This window comes from Falco cherrug, chromosome Z (genome assembly GCF_023634085.1).
Source record: "Falco cherrug isolate bFalChe1 chromosome Z, bFalChe1.pri, whole genome shotgun sequence".
NCBI lineage: Eukaryota > Metazoa > Chordata > Aves > Falconiformes > Falconidae > Falco > Falco cherrug.
The window spans coordinates 21,906,166-21,930,953 of NC_073720.1; the positions used below are offsets into that span (position 1 = coordinate 21,906,166).

General features: G+C 39.9%; 1 protein-coding gene across 11 annotated transcripts in view; it reads right to left on the reverse strand.

Moving 5' to 3' along the window:
- Window positions 1–11,992: 11,992 nt before the first annotated feature.
- Window positions 11,993–24,788, reverse strand: part of ERCC8 (ERCC excision repair 8, CSA ubiquitin ligase complex subunit) — a 40,529-nt gene continuing 27,733 nt past the window's right edge. For 2 of the 11 annotated variants that reach the window (XM_027808251.2, XM_027808234.2), the window contains 4 exons: window positions 21,696–21,782; window positions 14,799–14,917; window positions 14,078–14,154; window positions 11,993–13,694 (listed from right to left, as the gene is read on the reverse strand). In XM_027808251.2, coding sequence (XP_027664052.1) covers window positions 14,825–14,917; window positions 21,696–21,782 — 180 coding nt within the window. In that variant the 3' untranslated portion in view covers window positions 11,993–13,694; window positions 14,078–14,154; window positions 14,799–14,824. Of the gene's footprint in view, window positions 13,695–14,077; window positions 14,155–14,798; window positions 14,918–15,485; window positions 15,638–17,750; window positions 17,841–18,267; window positions 20,061–21,695; window positions 21,783–23,095; window positions 23,203–24,788 lie in introns of those variants that run through there. The other 9 variants (XM_055699457.1, XM_005432699.4, XM_055699453.1 and 6 more) reach the window with 8 other exon arrangements.

Genomic DNA, 24,788 nt, shown 5'->3' on the forward strand with positions numbered 1-24,788 from the left:
TGTTGTCCTAGCTATGTTGGTTTTGAAACTGAGCTTCTTCATTGGCAATGTAAGACCTGTGAGCCAATAATTCCTGTATGAGAAATCACACAGGTTAATTACCAATCAATCAAGAAGCTATGTTACATTTCATAACTAATTACACTTCTTCTGTGGTCTCTCATACCTATGGTACCACCACAGATCAGCTATTCTAAATGAGGTTTTTGAAATCAAGAAAAAAGAACAAATGACAACCTCCCCCCCCAAAAAAAAAAACCCCAAAAAACTCCACCCAAACAAACAACCGATTTTTTTTTAATTTCTTATTTGTTTTTCTAGAAATATCTTCAAAATACATTAAGGACATCTTCCATTATCATGCTGGTATATAGAGAAATGTGGACACCCAATGGCTTTCCTTTGTGAAAGGATACATGTGCAGGTCTGCAGTTACATCCATAACCTGTTAGATTCACAAAAGCCCATCTCACTCACAGTCTTACAGTGCATGTTCAGATAGTGCAGGTGTGCTGCAAAGTACTGGTGGCAGTCATGAAGAAAAGGCCCTAGAGTCACAGATCTCTTAATCTGAAGAGTGGGAGAGCGCTGTCTGCCGCTCTCCGTAGAAAGGTTTCTCTGTGGAGGGATGTAGGCACCAATCAAACCAGTTAAATCAGCCAGCTGCATTGTAAGATTTTACAAGGACTAACCTACTGCAGCTTAAAGACATTTTTTTCCTAGGATAGATTACAATCTTCCAGTCCCTAAAACTAATGAGCTGAAACTGTGCAGGAGAGATAGCAAATACTGGTACAAGCAAGATCTTTGCAGTAAGCTAAGAAACAATTTCTCATAGAGACACTATCCTTGAGGAAATCAGACTTGGATTTCTGAAGAAGCTGGCTAGTTCGTTTTTCCCTATTGTTTTTGGGAAACATTTTTTTTAAGGAAACTGTGTTCTACCAGAGAATATACCTAGTTGTGTCACGAGTTTCTTTCTAGAGAAAACCAAAATCATCAAGACCCTAAATGCTGGCTATATGCTGCATCCCAAAGAAGAATGCTCAGGGAGTAAAGCAGCTGAGCAAGCTTTAGTTTTCTGCTTATTGACAGCATTCCCTGCATGGTAGATCCCCATCTTAATTATGTCAGCAAGAACTTGGAGCAAGTTCAGACAGCTTCCATAAACTCTGTGGTAATTATCAGCAAAAACTTGGCAACAGTTGGAGTTATTGTATATTTTGATCCAGAAGAATGGCTGCAAACAAGAAGTGATACACCTTCATCCTGCATAAGCCTAAGAAACAGCAGTAAGGCTTGAATAAGTAACTAGTTCTGGTATTTCTTAATGTAACCATCTAACCCTGAAGCTGCAGCAAATCACATTTTCCCAGTAAGAAGTGCAGCACTCGATGCACTGAGCCTCTGTTCAGTCATCCATCTGCCCAGTGCAAAAGGCTGGAAAGATCACAGTTACACCGTTATGCTAGGCTGGTCCTTTCAGCACTGGCTGGAGGGGATGGTGCAGATTCCACCTTGGAGTGTCTTTACCCAAACAGCTTTACCCCCAAACCCTTTCCTGCTCAGTTCTTCCCACAGTCTTCACCTTCCTCTCAGCTGACAAGTTCGTGTCATGGGAACAAGCATCAAGAAAATACTCCTTTCTTGCATCTTCTTTCTTCGGTACTTTTTACACTCTCTCCAACAGGTAGCAAAGCACCCAGAATTTGAGTTTTAAGACTTCAACAAAACAAAGTGGAAATAAAACAACATGTGCAAATAGCTAAGCTGTGCTCAACAGTTCTCATTCATTTGCATGAGTGTATCCCTAGCCCTCTCCAAACAAAAAATTCCAATTGTTCGTACACACTCCTGACCAGCTAGCACAGGCATACATACAGATCACTATCTTTTCATTCATGACAAAGAAAGCAGTGTCAGAGTGTAACAGAAGCTTTTTTATATATATAACCTTGTTGTATACCTCATTTATTTAACAAGTATATATATATATTTGTTGCATATCTCATTTCTTTAACCTTTACAATAAAATCTGACATTTTCACAGGAAGCACCTGAGCCACCACCACGCACCAGCAAGACAACACATGCCTTCCCATTGTGATTAACGTTCTCCTAAAGAAGGGCACACACTTACACTACTATCACAACAGTTTACATAAACATACATGAACTCCTGTTCTTCCCAGCTCAAGTGTCTGTAGTAGCATAACCACAGCAATGGCAAACTCACAGCAAGTAACTAAAGCTTCCTTGAGGGCTGAGTAAACACTCCTCAGACTGTCAAGCCTGACAAAGCTGAGCTGTACTTAATTGGCACCATGGCAGGAGCAGGGGAGGAGAGGAGCTGACCCCACGAGGTTAAACAGTTTCTTGGGCTGTTGTTGGGCTGGGCCTCACCTCCTTTTGGGAATTTTACCAGCCTCACTTTATTAGTGCCTCATGCAAAAAGCCCTGCACACCCCTCTGCAGGCCACACAGCTGCATTTTCAGTTACACTATCCTCAATCTTCCATGATGCTGTGACAGTGTCTTTCAAGCAGACACTACTGACAAGCAGCACTACTGCTGATACAGGTGTATCTCTGCTTACAGAGATGGGGTAAATAGTCCGATTTTTTTAATGAATTGCTTGAAAATTCCCTTATTGCTAATCCCCATAAATGCCACTTGCAGCAGTTCAGAACAAAAAGGTTTTGCAGAGGAAATGTCTTATGTGTTTAAAGGAGGGCAGTAGAGCTATCAAACAGCGAGGCTCAAGGCACAACTTCAAGATATGAATGGTAATGTGACTGGGAAAACACATTCTGTCTTGGGGAACCTGCCATACACCTAAAATATTCTGTGAAGGAGTCCAAGGCCAGTATGGAAGGAAGATGGGGAAAACCCCACCAAACAAACTAGTGAAGCTTTTAGTCTGAACTCAGTGAACCAAATGGTTTCTTCCAAAGCAGATCACTATCTTCCTATTCCAGCTGAGAGATCAGACCATTCAGTGAGAGACTTTAAATGCAGTGGGTACATTGTTGCTACAGGGTATAATATATCCTGGGTCTATAGTCCCACTGAGGACACTCTCTCAGGCAGACTCCCGTCATCCTGTCATCAAGAGAGCTGGCTAAAATTCAAGCATCGCTTCCTCCAAGCTCAAGGTCGGGGCAACCCTGTGAGCAAGAAATCAAGCAACGGGGGCAGGACGCCTGCATGGATGAGCAAGGAGCTTCTGGCAAACCTCAAACAGAAGAAGGAGGTTTACAGGATGTGGAAAAAGGAACAGGCCACTTGGAAGGAACACAGGGATGTGGTCAGAACATGCAGGGAGGCAACAAAGAAGGCTAAGGTCTGTTTGGAATTAGATCTGTAAAGGAAGGGAAGGACAACAAGAAGGGCTTCTTCAACTACATCAGTAGCAAAAGGATGACTGGGGAAAATGTGTGCCTGCTGCTGAATGAGGTGGGTGCCCTGGTGATGAAGGCAGAGAACACAGAGTTACTGAATGCTTTCTTTGCTCTGGTCTTCACTGCCAAGGCTGGCTCGTGGGTATCCCAGGCCCTGTAGGCAAAAGAGGAAGTCTGGAGAAAGGAAGACCTTCCCTTGGTTGAGGAGGATCTGGTTAGAGGTCACTAAAAGAAGCCTGACACCAACACCCATAGGCCCTGATGGGATACACCCCCAAGTGCTGAGGGAGCTGGCAGATGTTGCTGCTAAGCCACTCTCCATCATCTTCGCAAGGTCATGGAGGACAGGAGAGGTGCTGGAGGACTGGTGGAAAGCCAGTGTCACTCCAGTCTTCCAGAAGGGCAGGATGGGGGACCCAGGAAGCTACAGGCCGGTCAGTCTCATCTCTGTCACTAGAAAGCAAAGGTGATGGAGCATCTCATCCTGGAGGTCATCTTGAAGCATGTGGAGGAAAAAAAGGCTGTCAGGGGTAGTCAACATGGGGAAATCATGCCTGACCAGTCTCATAGCCTTCCGTGACTGGCTGGGCGGATGAGAGGAGAGCAGTGGATGTTGTCTGCTTTGACCTCAGTAAGGCTTTTGGCACTGTCTCCCATAACACCCTCACAGGTAAGCACAGGCAGTGTGTGGGTTGGATGGGTGGACAGTGAGGTGGATGCAGAACTGGCTGAACTCAGAGCTCAGAGGGTTGTGATCAGCGGTGCAGAGTCTGGCTGGAGGCCTGTAGCTCACGGTGTTCCCCAGGGGTCAGTACTGGGTCCAGTCCTGGTCAACATACTCATCAGTGACCCGGATGAAGGGACCGAGTGTCCCCTCGGCAGGTTTGCTGATGATACAGAGCTGGGAGCAGGGGCTGATACCCCAGCAGGCTGCGCTGCCATTCAGCGAGACCTGGACAGGCTGGAGAGTTGGGTGGGGAGGAACCTGATGAAGTTCAGCAGAGGCAAGTGTAGGGTCCTGCAGCTGGGGAGGGACAACCCCACGCACCAGCACAGGCTGGGGCTGACCTGCTGGAAGGCAGCTCTGCGGAGAAGGGCCTGGGAGTGCTGGAGCACAGCAAGGTGCCCATGAGCCAGCAGTGTGCCCTGTGGCCGAGGCGGCCAGTGGGATCCTGGGGGGCATTAGAGGAACGTGGCCAGCAGGTCGAGGGAGGTGAGCCTCCCCCTCTGCTCTGCCCTGGTGAGGCTGCACCTGGAGTGCTGTGTCCAGTTCTGGGCTCCCCAGTTCAAGTGGGACAGGGAACTACTGGAGAGGGTCCATCGAGGGCTGCAGAGATGGTGAGGGGGCTGGAGCATCTCCTTCTGAGGAAAGGCTGAGGGACCTGGGCCTGCTTCGCCTGGAGAAGAGAAGTCTAAGAGGGGACCTTATCAATGTCCACAAATATCTTCCATGCAGTGTCAAGAGGACGGGGCCAGACTCTTTTCAGTGGTGCCCAGTGACAGGACAAGAGGCAATGGGCACAAACTGCAACAGAGGAGGTTCCATCTGAATATAAGGCAGAACTTCTTTACTTTCAGAGTAACCGAGCACTGGAACAGGCAGCCCAGAAAGGTTGTGGAATCTTCTCTGGAGACACTGAAAACCTGCCTGGACACAATTCTGTGCAACCTGCTGCAAGTGAACCTGCTTTAGCAGGGGGTTGGACAAGATGATCTCCAGGGGTCCCTTCTAATCCCAACCATCCTGTGATTCTGTGATCTTCAACAGCTGCCTCTGGGGACATGTTAGGCAACTGTGTGAAACAGCATCACGTCCTACAGTGTGCTTAATTGTAGGTGCTGTCATTCTTTCCCTCCTGCTGTTTCTGTACTGTTGGGGCTGAGAATTTAAGTAGATCAAGAGTGGAAGTTGTATGGCTTCATATCAGATGGCACAGTGTTACTTGAATCTTAGGTGTGGGTGGGAGCTGAGAAAAAACTAAGGGTACTTGTTTTCATATCTCCACCCATTTTGACATGCCTTTACAACCACTTTAGAGCAGCCACAGGCAGAGTAACAAATTATAAGAACAGCTCAGAGACTGGCTGAGATTAATGCAACTCTTTACAGTGTGTTGAATTTTACTTAAAAATCACAGCATTTCAATAAAAAGCTTACACTTCCTTGGGTTTTACTATTCAATGTATTGTTACTTCTGCATTAGTCTACAGCATGTTACTATGAAATAATACATAGTCTAATGTTCTTCACCTGCAGAAATTCTGGGGCTAAATCTTGGGTGAGGTCTGCAAGAGCTATATTCAGAGACCAGGTTTGCACCTGAGGTCCTCTGTTTGACAGCCACAAACACATAAACCCATGACTTTTAGACAGAGCATAGGAAGAACTCTGTATTCTTAGAAACCAGTAGTTTCTCTTCAAAGCTTAACCACTGGGTAGTAGAAAACTATTAACTGAAGCTACTGGTTGACTTCTGTGATTCTAACATGGCTTCTCAAGTATTTCTACAGAATACTCTGAAGCGTTCTCCCCCACTCTTTTTCCTTACTGACAACTATTGTCTTATTCAAGGACTTACTGTGCCTGAGGCAAACTGTTATTGTGCTCACCTTTTCTAATGAGACATGTGAAGAGAGTAAGAGGACAGAGTGGAAATTTTAAACTTATGTCAAGATTTTCAGAGACCTTTCAGGCTCTTGTCTTCAGGCTGCCCTTGGATTGATCTTGGTCTTTATTGTTTATAATGAGTTCTACATGCATAAAAGATTTCAAAGGCTACACAAGTTCATACATATGAATGCAGCTGAAATCTCTCTGGAAAGATGTGTCATTGTGACATAAAGAACAAACTAAATTACTACTGCTTACAATTCTCTTATACCATTTTTAAGGCAGCTTGTCTCTTTGTCATATACTGAAGATGAGGAAACCAGAAGTTACCATCAAGTATGTTGTTTGTTTCTTCTGGTGGCAGTACTTACATATATTAAGCCACACAAGAATTAGTGCTCTTTGTCAGAACATGCCCTCTAATCCTTCTGGCCTAAGATTTTGCAAATAGCAGAGAATGCTGATGTTACCAGTTAATGTAATAACAACAATAAAAACACAATTAAAAAGAAATAACTGGGAAAAGCCAACATCATTCCCTTTCTCCCACTCTTTGGTTATCAGTTGGGTGAATTCCTGTCCTAGTATGTTTTGTCTTTGATTTTGCTAGAGGACCTAGATGCTTCCAAATAGAAATTAATTTATAATAAACCTAATTACTTCTATTTTTAAGATGGAAATTAAAAAGCCATTTGAAATTTCACTGAAATTCCTGAAAACAAAGAAATTTGTCAGTCTAGTCTGCCTTATACTCTTTCTTTACAAAGACTTTAGCTAATTCAATCTAAACAGTGAAATGGCTTCTACCATGATTTTATGGTGAGGTAGAAACAAATATTTCAATATCACTGAAAAGGAACTAAACAAAATGCTGTGTAGGAAACCTCTTAATGACATTGGAAACTGCTTTTGATCACCTTGTATAAAGGAAAGGTTCAAATACATATTAATCTTATAGGGAAATCCAGATAAAGTTATAGTTTTGAGAACTTAGACCACTTTTGGCCCCCAAATTCAACATCTATTGATACCTTTTTGAAAATTCCTACCAGTGCCATAGCATTAAGTTTTCTTACCTGAAGCATGCTGTGTGCTCTGAAATGGGAATTTCAGAGCTTTGCTTTTGCAGCTGCATATGTACATCAACCTCTCTAAAAAGCTCTTTTTTTGTTTGGTGTCCTCCACATGGGCCTGATTTACTGCATTCACTCTTCTTCCTCTGTGCACAGGTACATGTGCAACCCTCCTGTCTCCCACTCTGAAAGCACCCAACTCTCAGAAAACTCCCTAGAAAGCTTCATCAAAATCAAATCCACCAAAATATCGTGCCACTGAAAGACAGGTGCTTACACTGACTTGCTCGCAGTTAGAGGCGTTTGTGGCTCCCCATCCAGGCATATGGTTATAGCCTGCATTTGTGTATTTTCTACATAGGATCTGCGCTTGTCTTCCTGTCAACCTGTCAAGGTGAACAAGCTATTGAAGCATTATTAATAGCTGAGTTTCAGAATGCAGCAGGCTGGAGTCAAGTGTTAGGGAAATGTGTTTTTCCACAGATGCTTTAAAGGTTAATCTTTAACAATTAAAAGTCTTTTAGATTAGAGTTCCTAAGAAAACACCTTATTTTTCCAAACAGGCTACAAAGAAAGGTGGGGAGGGTGAGAATGGTCTAAGTAACATAAAAGGGAGACTGAGGAGACAGAAAAACAGAAGAGCCATAAACCAAGTAGACAAAGCAGGGGAGTTCCCCTTCAAACTCCTTCCATTATGCTGGATTTGGCTCTGCCAAGACATAGCAGGATTTCCATGTCCAGTTCTGCACCAGAGCTTTCCTTTTTGCCACATGAGGAAAGGCATGGCAAAGTTAATTTTAACCGTTTTGAACCCTCACCCAACTGCAAAGGACATCCCTGTGCCTGCTTGGCCTGTCTTTAACTTAAGGGCCCTGAGGGGCTCAAAGGCTGCAGACTCTGGTGGCTGCTGTGGTGCAGCCCAGGAAGGCAGAGACACAAACAGGGCTCTTTCTGCTGACTCTCCCTGACTTTTTGATCTCTGGTAACACCCTTGTCTTCTTGAATAGGTGGTAGCTCTGAGCGGGATAATATTGGGTAGATTTGGAATAATACAGAGTATGTACTTACTTGCAGATTTTTGCAGAGTCCAAGAAAAGGAAATCTCTGCTTTGTGCAGCATGAGTTCAGACTTTATGAGATTTGGGAGAACTGCTATTTTCCTCAAAGCAGTTTTGACAAGAGCTTTTAAGAGAGTTGAACATCTCTGCCAAGTCACTGTAATGAAACGTACCATAGATATCCCCTGTATTTCCTGGTTAATCCTTGGTTATCCTGTAATAATTTAGAATACACCTGTGGACGTAATAAAACACTTTTCTTTTTTCTGCTATGTTAGATGAATGTTTACCCCCTATATTAAATCATTCATATGTTTAATATACCTGTGTTACAGTATCAAGTGATGTGAGTCTGGGTACAATGAAGGGGTTAAAGCTTTAAGACAGCAGAAAGGGAGAGGAATGAATGATGTTACCATGCAAAAGCAGCAAGGTCCAATGTTTGTCAGCTATGGTCATTTGTCCATTTTCTGGGTTAAGGATGGCCTGGGACAGCAAGGACAATGGGACAGCATGGGTTGCAGCTGAAAGCACAATGCAAACACCTCATGAATATTTAAGAGGTAACCAAAAATAAATGTCTGGCTCATCTTCTAAAGACATAGTGATAGAAGTGAGTCTTGAAATTTGGTAAGAGTGAAAAGTTACAACCTGAGCAGACCAGCTTGGAGTAAGGTAGTAAAAAGGGTGCAGATAGTTGACGGAAGAGTAAATGAATGAAGCTTATGCAGGCAGGCTAGGTAAGAATTATGAAATGTACTGAAGAGAAAGGAAGGTAATTTAAAGAGGTGATATGTTGGGGCAATAAAAGTGAAGGCAAAAAGAAGCCAAAAAAGAAAAGGTAAAAAGAAAATAGCTAGATCTCAGCACAGGAATTTTAAAATTCGTGGTACCTTTCATTAAATAGGTGGCAGACTGCAAAAGTGGGAGTAAGTGAAGAGGAAGCTATCAAGATGGGAGGTGAAGGAATGAAAGTTAGTGGACCCTGGGCACAAAACAAAGGTTAGGCCAGATTTTATGAATAGTTATACAGGAAAAGTGGTAATATCTCAGTTCTGGATGGAGCAGAGCTTGTAGCTCTGTATCATGGAAGCTGCTGGTCTTAGATCAGTGACAGAAGACAAGGCAGTGAGAACATTCTAGGAAAAATTACGTAATTTGGTTTGGACCAGTGGAATGATGTTTAAGAAATGATGGGAAGAAGAGCAAAAATGTGAATTTGGGTAAAGATCACAGAGAATTAGCATCTACAACTGAGGATAAACAAGCTGGAAGCTGTTTTATATTGCACAAAGTTATCAAACTGAGAAATACTTTAATATGGCAGCTAGTAGTGCTGCTGATTTTCAAAGATTTCTTCACTACTTCTGCTGTACTTTCATTTAACTAAGTCTCCTTTTAGATAAACCAGACTCCAAACATTTATATGATCACTTTTGTTAATGACTCTAAGATTTTAAGAAGCAGGTGACTGGGTAAAATAAAGATGAACACAGGTCAATTAGACAATGAAAATAACATTTAAATGCCAGGTTTTCAAGACAACTCTTTTCTATCAACTTTAATGAACAAATGCTGCACGTATGGGAACTAATGAGCTGCTTCTTCATATAAAAATATTGCACTGGGTCCAAGTGAGTTAACAAACAGCTAATATTATTCCAGAAATTGCATGTACGTTAACATGGGGTTACAAAAAAAGCTAATGAAACCTCCCTCCCATTCTCCTTACTCTTTGAGTACAGTTCTGCTTTAACATAACCAAATGGCTTTCAGATCAAAGCTCTTGCGTTCTTCTGTTCAAAACACTACCTGAACTGGCAAACCACTGTATGCACCTAAGCACATAGCCATGCCAGCCAAATGGAAATGGAGAAGGAAGCAGAAGACAGGCCTAAGGACTGCCCAGAGAGGTTGGCTGGTGTTTCAAAAGCAAACAGAACTACCAGTTTCAAGCAGAAGATCCTGACTAATAATACTGGTTGAGTAAAGGGTTGAGGACTTCAGTGTAGAGACAGGCCAGGATTAAGCCCTGGCTTGGAAAGCTGTGTGCAGCAGAGAAATGAGATGCAAATTAACAGCAACAGTTATGAGCAGCCTTCTGAGGAGGGTAGGAGCTGGGGACCATGAAACATCTATGTTTAATTGATCGTTAGTAAAACAATGGAGATAGAAGATGGATCGGTGTGAAAGCCACTGCTTTTGTAGCTCCTGCGGACTGGCCCATGTGGAGCAGGACCTTCACGTCAGGGTTTGGGAGATTAGGGCGCCACAGAAGTGAGCACCGGCCTTGGTGATGCACCACTGCAGCATGGAGGACTGTCGAACATGCATACCCTGTGCATCTTGGTGCACAAGTGGGGCTCTACCTTTCCTTCTATAAACTGGAATGGCTCCTTTGTTTCCTTTCTCTATGTGCTGGTTTTGGCTGGGGTAGAGTTGATTTTCTTCATAGCTGGTAGGAGCTATGTTCTGGATTTGTGCTGGAAACAGTATTGAGAATACAGGGATGGTTTAGTTACAGCTGAGCAGTGCTTACACAGCATCAAAACCTTTTCTGCTCCTCACATTGCCCCATCAGTGAGTAGGCTGTGGGTGCACAAAAAGTTGGGAGTGGACACAGCCGAGACATCTGACCCCAACTGACCAAAGGGATATTCCATACCTTACAGTGTCATGCTTAGCAATAAGAAAAAGCAATAAAACTAGGGGGAAGGTTGGCAGGGGGGCCACTGCTTGAGGACTGGCTGGGCATTGGTTGGTTGGTGGTGAGCAATTGTTTTCATTTGCATCACTTGTCTTTCTTGGGTTTTGTTTCTCACTCTTTGTTTTCATTACTATTGTTGTTGTTGTTGTTATTATTATTATTTCAATTATTAAACTGTTCTTAACCCATGAGTTTTCTCACTTCCACTCTTCAAACTCCCATCTCACTGCAGGGGGTGGGGAACGAGTGAGCAGCTGTGTGGTGCTTAGCTGCCAGCCGGGGTTAAACCACGACACTCTTATCTTTATTTTTCTTGTGCCTGTCAAGCTTAATGCTTGAGCAGTCTTGTGAATTACTGGACCACTTTTCATCCTTTGACTTGCATCCCTTTTCCTCTCTCTGGCAGGGGAAAACAACTCTGCAGGCACAGTTTTCAAGGCTACTGGAATATACAATAAGCCTTCCTACTGATGTGAGATGTACCACTGAGACTGTATATATGTTTAGGGTACACAGAGCGAGCCTTCTCAAGTACCAAAGCCTATAATCCAGCACAGGGGAATTCTGATAAGCAGCAATATAATTCTTATAACCAAAGTTCTGCATGTCTCACAGGTATCTACATTTAATATAGTAGCTCATCGCTGAGTGCTATTTAAATTACTTTGATATACTTCATTAGTCAACCTAAACTTTAAGTTATCCATAGTGGCAGAACAGGATGAAGTAGCTGTTTCAAACATTCATTTAGGCCCTCAGGTATACTGCTGTCTGCAAAACAAATAAATGTTCTGGAAACTTACTTCATAAACAATGACGAATAGCACTCAGATGGCAAAGTTCCACGCAACTCTAAAGATGTATTTTTTTTCCTTGGGAAATAATTTATGCACTACCTAAGAACATGCAATACACTCCAAGTAAATGCCAAATGTGACAATTTCCCACAGAAGATGTGCAGAAGGACTCCTCAGTAAAAGGTTCCTGTTGCACTAGTGGCAGTGCAAAACCACAGAACAGCATCAGACTTAAGATGACTAGCTTCAACTCACGTAAGCTGTAATCCATGATGCAGGTACAAAAATATTTTCTCTGGGCCATATACTCCACCTGGAAGAACTACTGAGGCAAATGAAAAGAGCTCCATTCAAATCTACTATTTTATAAAGTCCCAAAACATTTTTCTCATGTTTGCTAGCATGAGAATCTTAATCAGTCGATTTCCTGAGGTGTTACAGAACAGTGTAGGAGGCAACAGCAACAGTAATTAACTGTTGAGCAACGTGAGACACTCCCTACTGACTGCCACAAAACATGAGAACTTTACATATGTATACGCTTCCACACACCTACTGATTTTATCTTTTATCATAGGAAACACGGCTCCCCAAACTGCTGCATTCATTGAGCCCTACTGACACAGGTGTCTACAGAAAATAAGGAAGAAGAGTATTAACACAGTAATAACATGGTCTAGCTGTGGAAATGTTAAACTCCATGTAGGTGAGTTGATGCAGCATCCCAGCAAGGCACATTAGCCTCTTGTGGGGTTGCTCAGTTTAAACTAGAGTTAACAGCTCTGTATTGTGCTGCTGCCTGCAGAATAGATGTTCCCTAAGTTAGAGGAAAGGATTCTCATTTTCCTCTTTCTGTTCCCTAGAGTAACCCTCTTTCTTAAAATGGCACCCACAGGTTAAAGATCCAGCATACAGACCAAGATGTATTTGCGTGGATGAAAGTACAACATGGCAGGCAGGCACTGATAGCTACAGTTTCTTCAGAGGCCATCCTAAACTACTAACAGAGAGGATTAAGAATCAACTTTAAATTTTAAATACAAATGGAACTGGCTGGCTACCAGATGCAAGCTCTCTCTTGCCAATGATCTCCAGCAAGAGCATAATGCATTTCTTAATTTATTATGAACATGTTTTTTTGAGCTAACTTTAAAAATATGATTCCAAGTTTTCTTAGAATGTTTTAATAATTCTGTTGGAGGGTAAGACCTGTAACTAATACAAACCGAGTATCCTGTTAAATAAATGCTTTGTAGTCAATAGAAGTGGAAAAAGCTCACTGCCTTTCAAATGCAGCTGCTGAGAGCAGCAAAATAATGTTTTAGTAACATCCCCTTTCTCTGTCCCCCATGTTAACCTATTTTGTATTAAACAAAGGTATATTATTTTTGTTGCTGAAAACATTACCCCATTCTTGCTTAAACATGTTACTCTAGATTACAAACATATGGCTGCAAAAATAACTGGTTAGACTGATTTAAACTGCTGATGTTAATCTGCAATTTGGCATGAGGAAATTTACTACAAAACCTGTTTAGGATTGCAGAAGCATCTCTGTCCCATAGCTGCAAGAAAAGGGTGGATTTGTAGTCTTCCAAGTGTACAGACCTCAGGGAGTGAAAGTCTCCTTCTTAGCAAAAAGTTAAAATTCATAACTAAAAATATCCTGGTTTCTTTCTGCCTTAATTTGAAAGGAAACGGTGATAAAATGAGTATTAAGAACAAAGCTGTATGCCTATGCAATTAAAAAATTATTTCATATGTAAATAGAAAGTTGCCTTAACAGCCACAAATATTTTTTTTTTTTGAGTCTCTTGAGCTTCATGCAACTTGGCAGGACTGGGCGTGGTTAAGGGTTGCCAGCGTGGTGGATGACATCGGTTAGGTGTCATCTTGGCAGATTGTGTGGGCTGGTGGGTAAGGCTGACTACACAGCACACAGATATTAGAAGGGATGAAGATGTGGGGAGTAGTTATACAGCTGCCTGAATTCCTGGCCAGTCAGTCATCCCTTTATCCTCCATTCCCACTGTTTTTATGGAATACACTAAAAAAACCAAACAACAAAGGGAGATAGAAGAAGGCATGTCCATTTCATAACTCAGCTTTAAACACACAAAAGGACTTTATCAGTATATTTTACATACTTTTGTTGAGTATTGTAAGCATTAACCGCTGTCCACTGAAACCAATACACTGCCTTCAAGAACAACTCTCAGGTGCCAAAACCTCAACATACACCTTAATGGCTAAGCACATGGCCAATGTTCAAGTTCTTTTTTTCTAATGGACTACTTTAACCATGTTAGTGTCTATGTTTTACATATTTTATGTATTTATCTAGACAGTTCCCATGGTTTAACTGTTATGCCTATTTGACTATCACCTGTATCACATACATCACTTGTACTAAGCTAAGAGTAGGCTTACCCATTCGTTGTGGCAGATCCTAGGCCAATATGCACTGAAGAGCCTACAATTTTCAACTTTATGCACCAGACTTTTCCCTGCATTAAAAAATGAGGTAGGAAGAAAACACAAGAATTATCCTCTAAGTGCCAAAGCAGTGGTATTTTAAATATATCTGTATCTTGTGTGGATATATATATGTGTGTGTGTATACATATGTATCTTCCTGTATCTCCATTCAAGATAGGATAAGGACTACAACACAAGGCTAAAAATAAGAGAAAAAAAAAATGTAACAGTCAATTCTACTGATGTTCCCAAATCTAAGAATTTTTCAGCTTTACAATGACAGGCGTCTTAAATTCTAGTCCCTAAACTGGTTGAGCAAATGAGGAACTCATTTAAAAAAAAAACCAGTTGTCTTGCACAGTGAGAAGTCTGGCCTAACTAAACCCCCCCAAAAAAAGGTGGCAAACAAATCTGTATATCTTTAGTCTCATCAGCCTGTGGGTTAAGAGTGAGTATATTTGGGATAGAGAAAAAGGCGCAGGGAGGTAAACTCATGGTGTTAACTTGTTCTTCCCACTACTTGGGACTTAACCGTATCTGAATTCTCATATGCTAATGCATTCTTCCAGGTCTGGGTACAGGAGGAAAAAAAGAAACAGGTTTCTGCTTTGATATCTCAATACCAGATTCTTTCTGAGCATCATAACCTAGACATAAATAATCAGAGTCCTACCTTAGTGTCTCTATAGAACTAAACTTTCACTCAAGCTGAAGGAGGCTTGTCTTAGGCTCTCTGGATTTCTTCAAGCTGGGCTGGCTCAGACTGACTCCCACATCCATTGTTTCCTTAGGCTAGAAGGGAAAGGAAATTCTTTGATCTCTTGTAAGAACAAATAAAGTATTTTCCCTCTTTTGGTACCTGCTGTATCAAGCTCAAATAAAAATCTCTGCTTTGGCAGGCAAAGCAAGTCTTCTAAGCAACAGTCAATTCCTGGAATGGCCTGAAAAGATGAAAGCACTTCTCTACATATTCTGATACAAAGTGTGACTACTAAATCACAGTACTGCTACTGCAGTAGGAGTGCAGTCCATTCCAGCTTAAGCTCTCTTTAAACAATTAAATTTCTTACTGTTTTTAACAGGAACTTAGAATCCAGCTATCAGCTAGTTGACTCTCAAGTGAATAACTTTATTTCAACATGAATACAGCAGCCCTTTGACAGCTGACTGGAGTTTCAACTGTGTTTTTTTCTGACTGACATAAGGATAGGAAATGCAATTAAGTTTATACTACCCTACTTGCTGCATTTCTGGTTCTGAAAGAGATCTGATACTATTAAAATAACATTCTATAAGCATAGAAGCAGAATAGGCATAAATGACGGGGAGGACTCAGGTTTAATTATCACATTTAACTTACACACAAGCAAGAGATGCACAGTTGCAACTCACATCGTCGGCTTAGTACTTGGCTCTTTCCAGTGAAAAATAACACACAGCATACCTTCACTGTCCTTTAAAATGTTTCATTTAGAAGATACCAACACTTTACTTAGTAATTAAGTACAGCCACTGTAAGAATGCAGCAGAAAGAAAAGAATTTTTTTTCCTCAAAAAAAACTTAAATAAATTTACCACATTTACAAGAAACTAAAGTACTGAAGGACACTGTAACATATACGCCATTATTCAAAGTAGAATTTTCACAGAAATTGGTGTTGGAGATGCTAGCTAGTACCAAGAGGTTTTAAACCTTGCAAACTAAACACCACCCATCAACTACTGCTATTATATGGAAGGTTTGCAGGTGCTGGATTGTAGAATGTGCCTGGATTCTTGCCCAGGTGAGAGACAGATGTTTCTAACTTTCCTCATGAGAAACACCTCTCCTTCCGGCACAGGACAACAGTCAGCAGGGAGAATGATGACATCATCAAGTGATACAAGAAGGGAATTTGGAAAGATTCCTGTGTAAAAGACACTAGCTGTCAGTAGGAACAATAAACCTCCAAGGCAACTTATTTCTATTTTCAACTGTTTGGGATAGCTTCAGACACTAAACCAAAAGGTGTCTGGGTGGATAGATACTTGGACAAATAATTCCCAGCCCACCTCTTCCTGAGCTAAATCCCACATTGCATTCACGGTGCAACTTACACAAAACTCATATGCAAGCAGTTACTCAGGAATAGTATTGAAAATGAGCCCCATAAAAGTATAGAGGGAAGTTTCCACATTTCCAGATAGGTCCCTATTTAGGGTTCTATCTGGAAGAATTCCACGGGATATAGCCCTGATGAGAAGCAGGGTGCAGGAAAACTGGCTGATTTTAAAGGAGAGTCCATTCCCACATGCAGGAAATAAAGCTGGAAAGTTAAATCTGGCGAGGAATATGAAAAGCAAAACTAAAACCTACAGGTATATCAGCAGTAAAAGGAAGACTATGGAAAATGTGGGCCCACTGCTAAACAGGGCAGAGGAACTGGAGACAAAGGACACAGAAAAGGCTGAGATTCTCAATGATTCCTCACCACAGTCTTCAGTGGCAAGACTGGACTTTACCAGCCCCAGGTCCCCGAGACTACTAAAAAGTCTGGAGCAAGGAAAGCGTACCCTTGGTGAAGGAGGATCAGTTAGGCAACACTTATACAACCTGGACATACAAAAGTCCATAGTGCTCGAGTGGACGCACCCACAACTGGCAGATGCCATTCAAGACCATTCTCAATTACCTTTGAAAGGTCACAGTGAGCAGAAGAGGTTTCCGAGAACTGGAAGAAAGCCAAGGTGACCTTGGAAAGAAGGAAGATCCAGAAGAGAGAGGTCAATCAACTTCACCTCCATCCCTGGGAAGCTGATGTAACAAATAATCCTGGAAACCACTTCCAGACAAAGAAGGTAGCAGTCAGCATAGATTATGAAGAGAAAACTATGCCTGACCAACCCAACAGCCTTCTGTAACATGACACTGAGCTTGGTGGATAAGTGGAGAACAGTGGATGATGTGTACTTTTACTTTAGCCAGGCTCTCGACAGTCTCCCAAAACACCCTTATTATAGATAACCTGACATAGTACAAACTAGGCAAGCGGACAGTGAGATCAAAAAATGGTTGAAGGGCCAGGCCCTGACGGTTGTGATCAGTGGCATAAAGTCCAGTTGGAGGCCAGTCACTAGGGGTCAATACTAGATCCAGTCCTGTTTAACATCTTCATTAATGACCTTCATGATAGAACAGAATGTGCCTTCAACAAGTCTGCAGGCAATACAAGACTGGGAAGAATGTTTGATATGCCAGATGATTGTGCCACCACCTTTCAGAAGGACCTCACCAGACTGGAGAAACAGGCAAACAGGAACCTTGTGATGTTCAATAAAGGCAAATGTCAAATCCTGCACCCAAAAAAGAAAAAACCCATGGACCAGAACAGGCCAGGGACCAACCTGCTGGAAAGCAGCTTTGTGGAAAAGGACCCAGCACTCTTGGTGGACACTAAAGGAATCATAAGCCAGCAATGTGCCCTTGCAGCAAAGAAGGCCAACAGCACCCTGCATTGCATTAGGAAGACCACTGTCAACAGTCTGAGGTTTGTGATCATTCCTATGAGAAGAGGCTGAAAGAGCTGGGACTTCTCCACCTGGAGAAGAAAAGGCTCAGAGGGATCTCACCAATGCATAGAAATACCTGATGAAGCCAAGGGAAGGGACAGTAAAGAGGAGGAAGTCACTCTTCTCAGTGGTATCCAGCAATGGGGCAAGATGCAATGGGTGCAAACTGAAATACAGAAAACTCCATTCAAATCTAAGAAGAAACTTTTATTCTAAGAATGCTCGAACACTGGAACAGGTTTGTATATTGTAGAGGTACTCAAAGCTCAACTGGACACAAGCCTGAGCAACCTACTTTAGGTGACTGTTTTAAGCAGAGAGGTTGGACTAGATTATCTCCAGTGATCCCTTCCAATCTCAATAATTTTGTACTCAAAGCACAGAAAAGGGAACTCATTTGACAACAGCCATTCAAAAAAAACCCCAAGAGAATTAATGCAACATTCTTATTTATGGGTTTAATTTTTATGATTTCTCACTTTTGTTAATGTAATTTTTCTACCTCTCCTTTTTTTATATACTATTCCTAGTCCACCATAAAGCTGGTGGGGGTTTTGATGGGTTCATCAAAATCAACACCATTTATAGGCACATAACAGGTGAAAATTTTATTGAAAAATGTAATGCATTTATTCTTTGATAACTAAGATTTTCACTTTGGTTACTATGATTTAATGAGCACATTTTTAGAAATTCAAATACATGCACTGCGGTTGGCATATGCAAACAATATGCACAATTGTAACACGCAAAAAAGTAATCTTTAAGACAATCAAAATGTGTAGTCTTTCTTCAAATCTGTTCCCCAGTTTTTCCAATTTTAGAAGGAAGAGCCACCATAAGTAATGAAAACTACGATTTTCATTTGTAAATTTTCAGAGGGAAAAAATAGAAAATTCTCTTTTCCGTTTTGTAAAGTGACAGTATCAAGCTGGTCTTTAACTTCAGCTGGAACTTCTGAAAGTCTTCCACCCTGCAGGTATCCACTTAATAGTGGGTCTCTCCCAGCAGACATGCACTACATATGAAGTTTGTTTAATTACAACATTCCCTTGATATGCCCACTCCTCACTTCATAACAGTTTACAATGCTAGACTATAAATTGATACAGAAACTGACAGCCTATATCTTGTATAGATATTAAAATACAGAAGCACAGTGATTTAATTCTAAATTGTATACTAATCAGAGAAATAATACAGTACACAAAGGTTATAATATCTTTCATTTAATTATACAATATCTTTTCATTTTGTCTGAATGTGTGGTCCTAGTATCTTGGTATCTGCTCTGCTTTGGAAGGAATTTCTCCTCTATACAGCTGCATCTAAATCTGATGGGAGCCTCTACCTCAGCTCTCAGCCTGGTGACTGTACTATGTCTGAAGCACAAATCAGCAATTGAGATGATACAATAACCCCACAAAGCTCCTGCCTTTCAAAACAGAGCAGGCATCAGGATCACAAATTCAGGTGAAACGTTTTGAAGAAGTGCATTCAGTACTTCTACCTTGAAATGTGATCCACTCTGCCTTGTACTGTACCTCAAGCCAGTTTCTGTCCAGGAATTCTTCACACTGGCTAGGGAAGTGTGAGATTCATACATAGAAGACTGATCTTAAAAACCTGCTAACGGGAGCAACAAAAACTCTAATTAAACTGGTTTATATTCTTAACTTCCTGGGACTAAGATTCAGATATTAGTTGATGGGGTCACCATATACTTGAATAGATGATCCCTGTTACACCTCCTTTTGAACTAAATACTACACCTATGGAAAAACTTACACAAAACTGAAAATGGAAAAGAGCAGGCATAAAATCCTGTTACAGGCTCTCACGGCACATAAGCACTTGAAAATGGATGCAGTCTGTTCCATCTAGACACTGAAAAAAGTAAGTTGGAAGTATCCCTGAGCTAGTCCTCTTTCAGGCAAAATCCTGTGTATCACGTCTCTTGGAAGTGAAGGGTTGACTTATCTATTAGTGGTATCAGAAATAATGCAGTATTAACTGGTCCCAAGGGCTTTTATTTTTCCTTTATCAGCTGTTCAACAATGAATAAAGTATCAATGTGTAACTGTAAGTATGAAAGTCAGTAAGTATGAAAAAGTAATCCTCTAGATTTAACTAACAGTTAGAGAACTGAAACTGTGAAAGAGCACAGAGAACAATGGAAACTTATTTCTGAAAGACCTTGCTCTAACAGAACTGTACCAAAAATCCAGTCATAATAAATCCAACAATATCCCAATTCTGCAGATAAAGGCTGTAAACACAGTGCCTGAATGTCAATTTTATGCCAGCACATAACTGAAATTCAGCCTTCATCACTGCTGCTCCATGCGTCTTCATATGCTGGGTTTAAATGCTGTTGAGGCAGAGACTAAAAAAAAAATAAAAATTCTCTCAGTGGTTTGCTTAATTAAAAATACTAAAGTCAAATAAGGGCAATGCTAACAGCATTCCTTAAATTACTATATGCAGACAAACTATTTTGTCTCTCACGGATTAGAGACAGAATAAATTATGAAAAAAAATAGTACTCTAACTCCAATTTCACAAAAAATACCTGGAGCACTGACTCGAAGCTTTACAAATGTCTGATATAAAATATAACAGAGGGAAATTACTGTGTTTGTTTTGAGTCATGGATTTTAATTCATGATTTCCTTAACTGAGCACTACTGTCTCAAGTAGTCCTGGCCTCTATCCACTTCCAACAAATATTTCTCTCCTCCATCTCCTTAGGGTCAAGCTAAAGGGTTTGTGCAGCTATGCAGTGCACTGTATCACAGAGACTCAGGATAAAAAAAAATTCTTGTTTATTTCTATCCTGGATTCAGATTCTGGTCATATAGGTGCTCAAATGGCTGTTCTGGCACTTGAGAGGGAGCAGAAGCCAGTGGCCTGTGGACAGCAGAACTGCTCCTTTCAACATCAGTAAACAGCAGCTGTAGCTTAACAGATTTTAAAACAATGGCACATATCACATATCTCCACCATGTCAAATTTAAAGGGGCAGTTCTAATCAGAGCTGGGTACATAATCCTGTGGGTTTTTAGTTTTCAGACTATGAAAAAACAATGTGCACATATCAGAATTCTCACTTACAGAAAAAAAATGTTTACTTCAGGTAAATTAAATAGATTTTGAGCTTAGGGTATCTAACTACTGAAGCCACTTTTTTCTTCTTTGCTTAAGTGTAGGATAGTTTATAAATCAATTGTCTTAAAGCAAAGCAAATGTTATAAAAAATGTATGCTTCTTATACTTCCACCATCCAAAATGGAAGATTTCAGAAATTTTGAAAAGTGGAACTTTTGTATGCTATAAGTTAAAACATTAATATATCCTGATTCTTTAACATTATTACAGTTTGCCAGACTGATTCTGTGAATGGTTTCAGTTCCCTAAAATTTAGGATTTTTTCCTCTCAAACTGTTCACTGAAATTTTTATTGCCCAGCTCTAATACTCAGAGAGAGGAAAGTACTCTCTTCGAAAATTGCAACATATGAACTTCCCTGCAACAGCCTTAATGTCTTGCCAAAGATACTAAAATAATCTCATTTAGAACCCTCTTTATTATCTTTCTGCATCACAAATATTTGGGTATGGAGTGTGGCATCCCCAATCTTACTGTTTAATGCACAGTATATTCCTGAACAATTTAAAATACAATATTTGGCACCTTTCCAATTCCACAATAGCATAATCAGAGAAAAACAGTTTGGAAATTAAGGAAACTATAGAAGTTGAAAGACTGATAGACAAATGGCAAGTACTACTTTTAATTAAGCGAGAAGCTAGAATTCTGCAGAAGATTTTACTAGACTATGGAAGAAAACATCCTCTTGAAACCCCACAACAATAAAAAGATTGCACAGAAACAATAGGTGATTCTTCTCTTAGAATTGTTAATTTTGATGATGAAACACATACTTCATATTCAATTTCAACACCACCTTCTCAAGTATAACAGCCATAAGAAGTATAGTTCAAACTCACAAATTCATTACCTTTTCAGAAACGTAATCATTAACTGGCTCTCGAAGAGCTGGTATCCATGCAAGGATATTGCAATCTTTGCTACCACTATAGAGTTCCTTTAAAAAAAACAAACAAAAATTAACTTCTATACGAATTTACTAAATAGTGACATCGATACAACGTTGGGTGAAAAACTTGTATGAGATACTGGTTAAAAACAAAGAAAAATATAAGATTTCTAACTTGTAACATAACCTTGATAAACATTATTTTAAATAATATGGAAACCAAGTAAGTTTTTATATTTTTCCCAGACTGGTCAGCAAAACAGCACTACCCACATTTAAATGAATTTTATTGTTTTTTCTTCTTTCCTTTCACATCTCCTGAAAAGACACCTATTCTAACAGTTAGAAAGCTTAGAGATGATTTATGTTCAATAGAGAAGAAAAAAGAAAAAGGGAAAAATCTTTTTTATTATTATTAAAAAATATGAAGGAACTCAAAAGCATCTAGTAATACATGTTAGAAAAGTGCATATGTATGGAACAAAGTAGTATTAAGTAAATTCAGTTTCAGTATGCCTAAGGAAGGAAAAGAACAAATAAAGAACAATTTGAAGCCTGTATCCTGTTGGGAAGGCAGAGATCAGAAAGACTGATTTATTATTTTTAATATAAATAACTCTTATTTATTATGGTAATGACTAAAGAATGAGATCCCATTGTGCAAGGCACCCTGCGAACACATGGAAATAAACAGTTTCTACACCAAACGGCTAATAGTCAAAAATAGCTTAGTTTTCTTCAGTCTTTATTAAAGGAAATACAGACTTCTCTGTCAGTTTAAAGTGAGGAAATTTTGCTAATGAGAAATACTGCACCAGCTTTGGAGTAGACTTTGTACTAATAATGCTTCTATCTTCCAAATCGCTATTTAAATGAATTCGCATAAAAATATTCTCATATGCCTTCAGTCTCAAATCATACTCCTGCATATTATATGAAATGTCTGAAAACACTTAAGTATAGCCACATTTTCTGACTGCCTGAGTGAAACATGAAGTATTTTTTCTGTATTCAGGCTGACAGCATGAAAGCCTTGCTTTAAGCGTGTTGGCTTTTACACTTGAACTAGCAACACTGTGCATATATGCACATTATTGATACACTGATTCAACAAAAGCGCAATAAGTTACAGCTCTGTCTTTGCAAAAAGTCTCCTGTGTTATGTATATTTAATTCTAGAGCTGCATGAATTATGCTGACAGTTAGTGCAGGAACTTAATGCCTAATTCCTATAAATACTCATTTATTTGTGTGGGTAATCTTAATCAAGAGAACTGACATACTCACTTTCGTAAAACTGGTCCCATGCATGAAGCATCATGCATAAAACACGTAAGATTAGTATTTAGAATTTTATGAGAGAAACATTCTACTTATCTTGTTTAAAAGAAGACAGGTCAAAGTTACACCATGGTAGAGGTCAAATCCCACTTTATCCTGTCAGCAGTACTCTACTTAGGCCTCCTGTCTAGGATAAAGAATGTCACTAGAACTTTAAAACTTCTTCTCACACCAAAATCTCTTTCTGAACAATGTCACGGTGACATCAGTACACTTCAATTTAATCTTTATTACCTCTTGTCTCACTTTCTGATCCTGGCATTGCAGTATCTTCAGTTAACATGCACTACATTGAGTAATACTTATAATTAATTATAATTATTACAGCCTGAAATGGTGACTCATACCTTAAGTCAATCAAAAGAAGAGCCACTGAGCTCCATGTATATTTATGGTACAGCATAGGACATACATGTATAATGTACCATAAACGTGCATAGAGCATGTTTATAGTACAATATATGGAAATACAATGCTTTAAGACTCTGAGGAAAGATTGCAAATAAAACCTGATTTAACTTTCTTACCACTGGATTTGCCAAATACCTTTGCAGAAATGTCATTAGCATTTCTTGAACAATAGAAGTATCTATAGATACTTCTATATATATAGATACAGAAGCAAAACTATTTCCTGATGCACACCTAATATTTTATGACCTGCTATTTGTGCATGTTTACTCCATTTCTTTTTTCTGAAAGGGAAAGGTAGGTCTTCTTTATGTAAATTTTAGCAGCTAATATGGCACAATGATATCTAATGTATTAGATCCAACAGTAAACATTATCTAAAAGATTGCACAATGAAGATTTCCTCTTCCACACCGCCCTTGAAATTACCGACCTCCTATTAAATAAATGGCTCTTATCAAAGGGCAAAATTCTGCACCTGTTCCTACTCAAGCAGACTAACATCTTATTAATTTTACAGAGATACTCATGTAAGAACAATTTAGGCCAATAACAACATAGTGGATTTCATGGCTCTATTCTCGGTACCTCAAAAGCCATACATACACACATTAACCAAATCTTACACCATTCTGTGCAGACAGCTCCACACAGTATCTCAAACACCACATAAACCTGCTAATTAATTTGGACCTTATAAGAACAGATAAAGACTAATATCATTGGATTGCAAATAGTTGCTTGGGTGTCAGCGATCATATTGATTATATGGCTCTGAGCAAACAGAAGACATTTTTTACCTCTAATACATAATTGTAACAATGTTAAAGCACCTTTCAAAGTCTATTCCCGTTACAAGGTGAAACAAAGATAACTAAAATACAGTTAATGAACAGAAAGAATATGATTGGCAGCAACAATATCAATCAGAAGCTTTGAGCACAGAAAAAAATAGCAAGAAAATCTAAGGACTGGGTTTGAGGGTAGGACAAAGCCAAAAATCACTCAAGCAGGGTTAAAGACAGCAGAAAAAGTCCAGAAGAGTATTAATATTAAGAAAACTCTTAACAAGAGAGACTCACTACTAGATGGACATGGTAGAAACTATGCATAAAAGATGTAGACCTTGTTTCGTATTAAGGTAGTGTACTAATTTCAAATGTAAAAGTAGGAAAAATGTTAGAAAGCCATCTGCTACACATTTCACTGGTAGATACATAACTTACATCAGAGAGACTTAGAAAAGTTGTCTAAGAATTTCTGGCTTGCTGAAATTAATTATGTTTTAATATGTATTGAAAT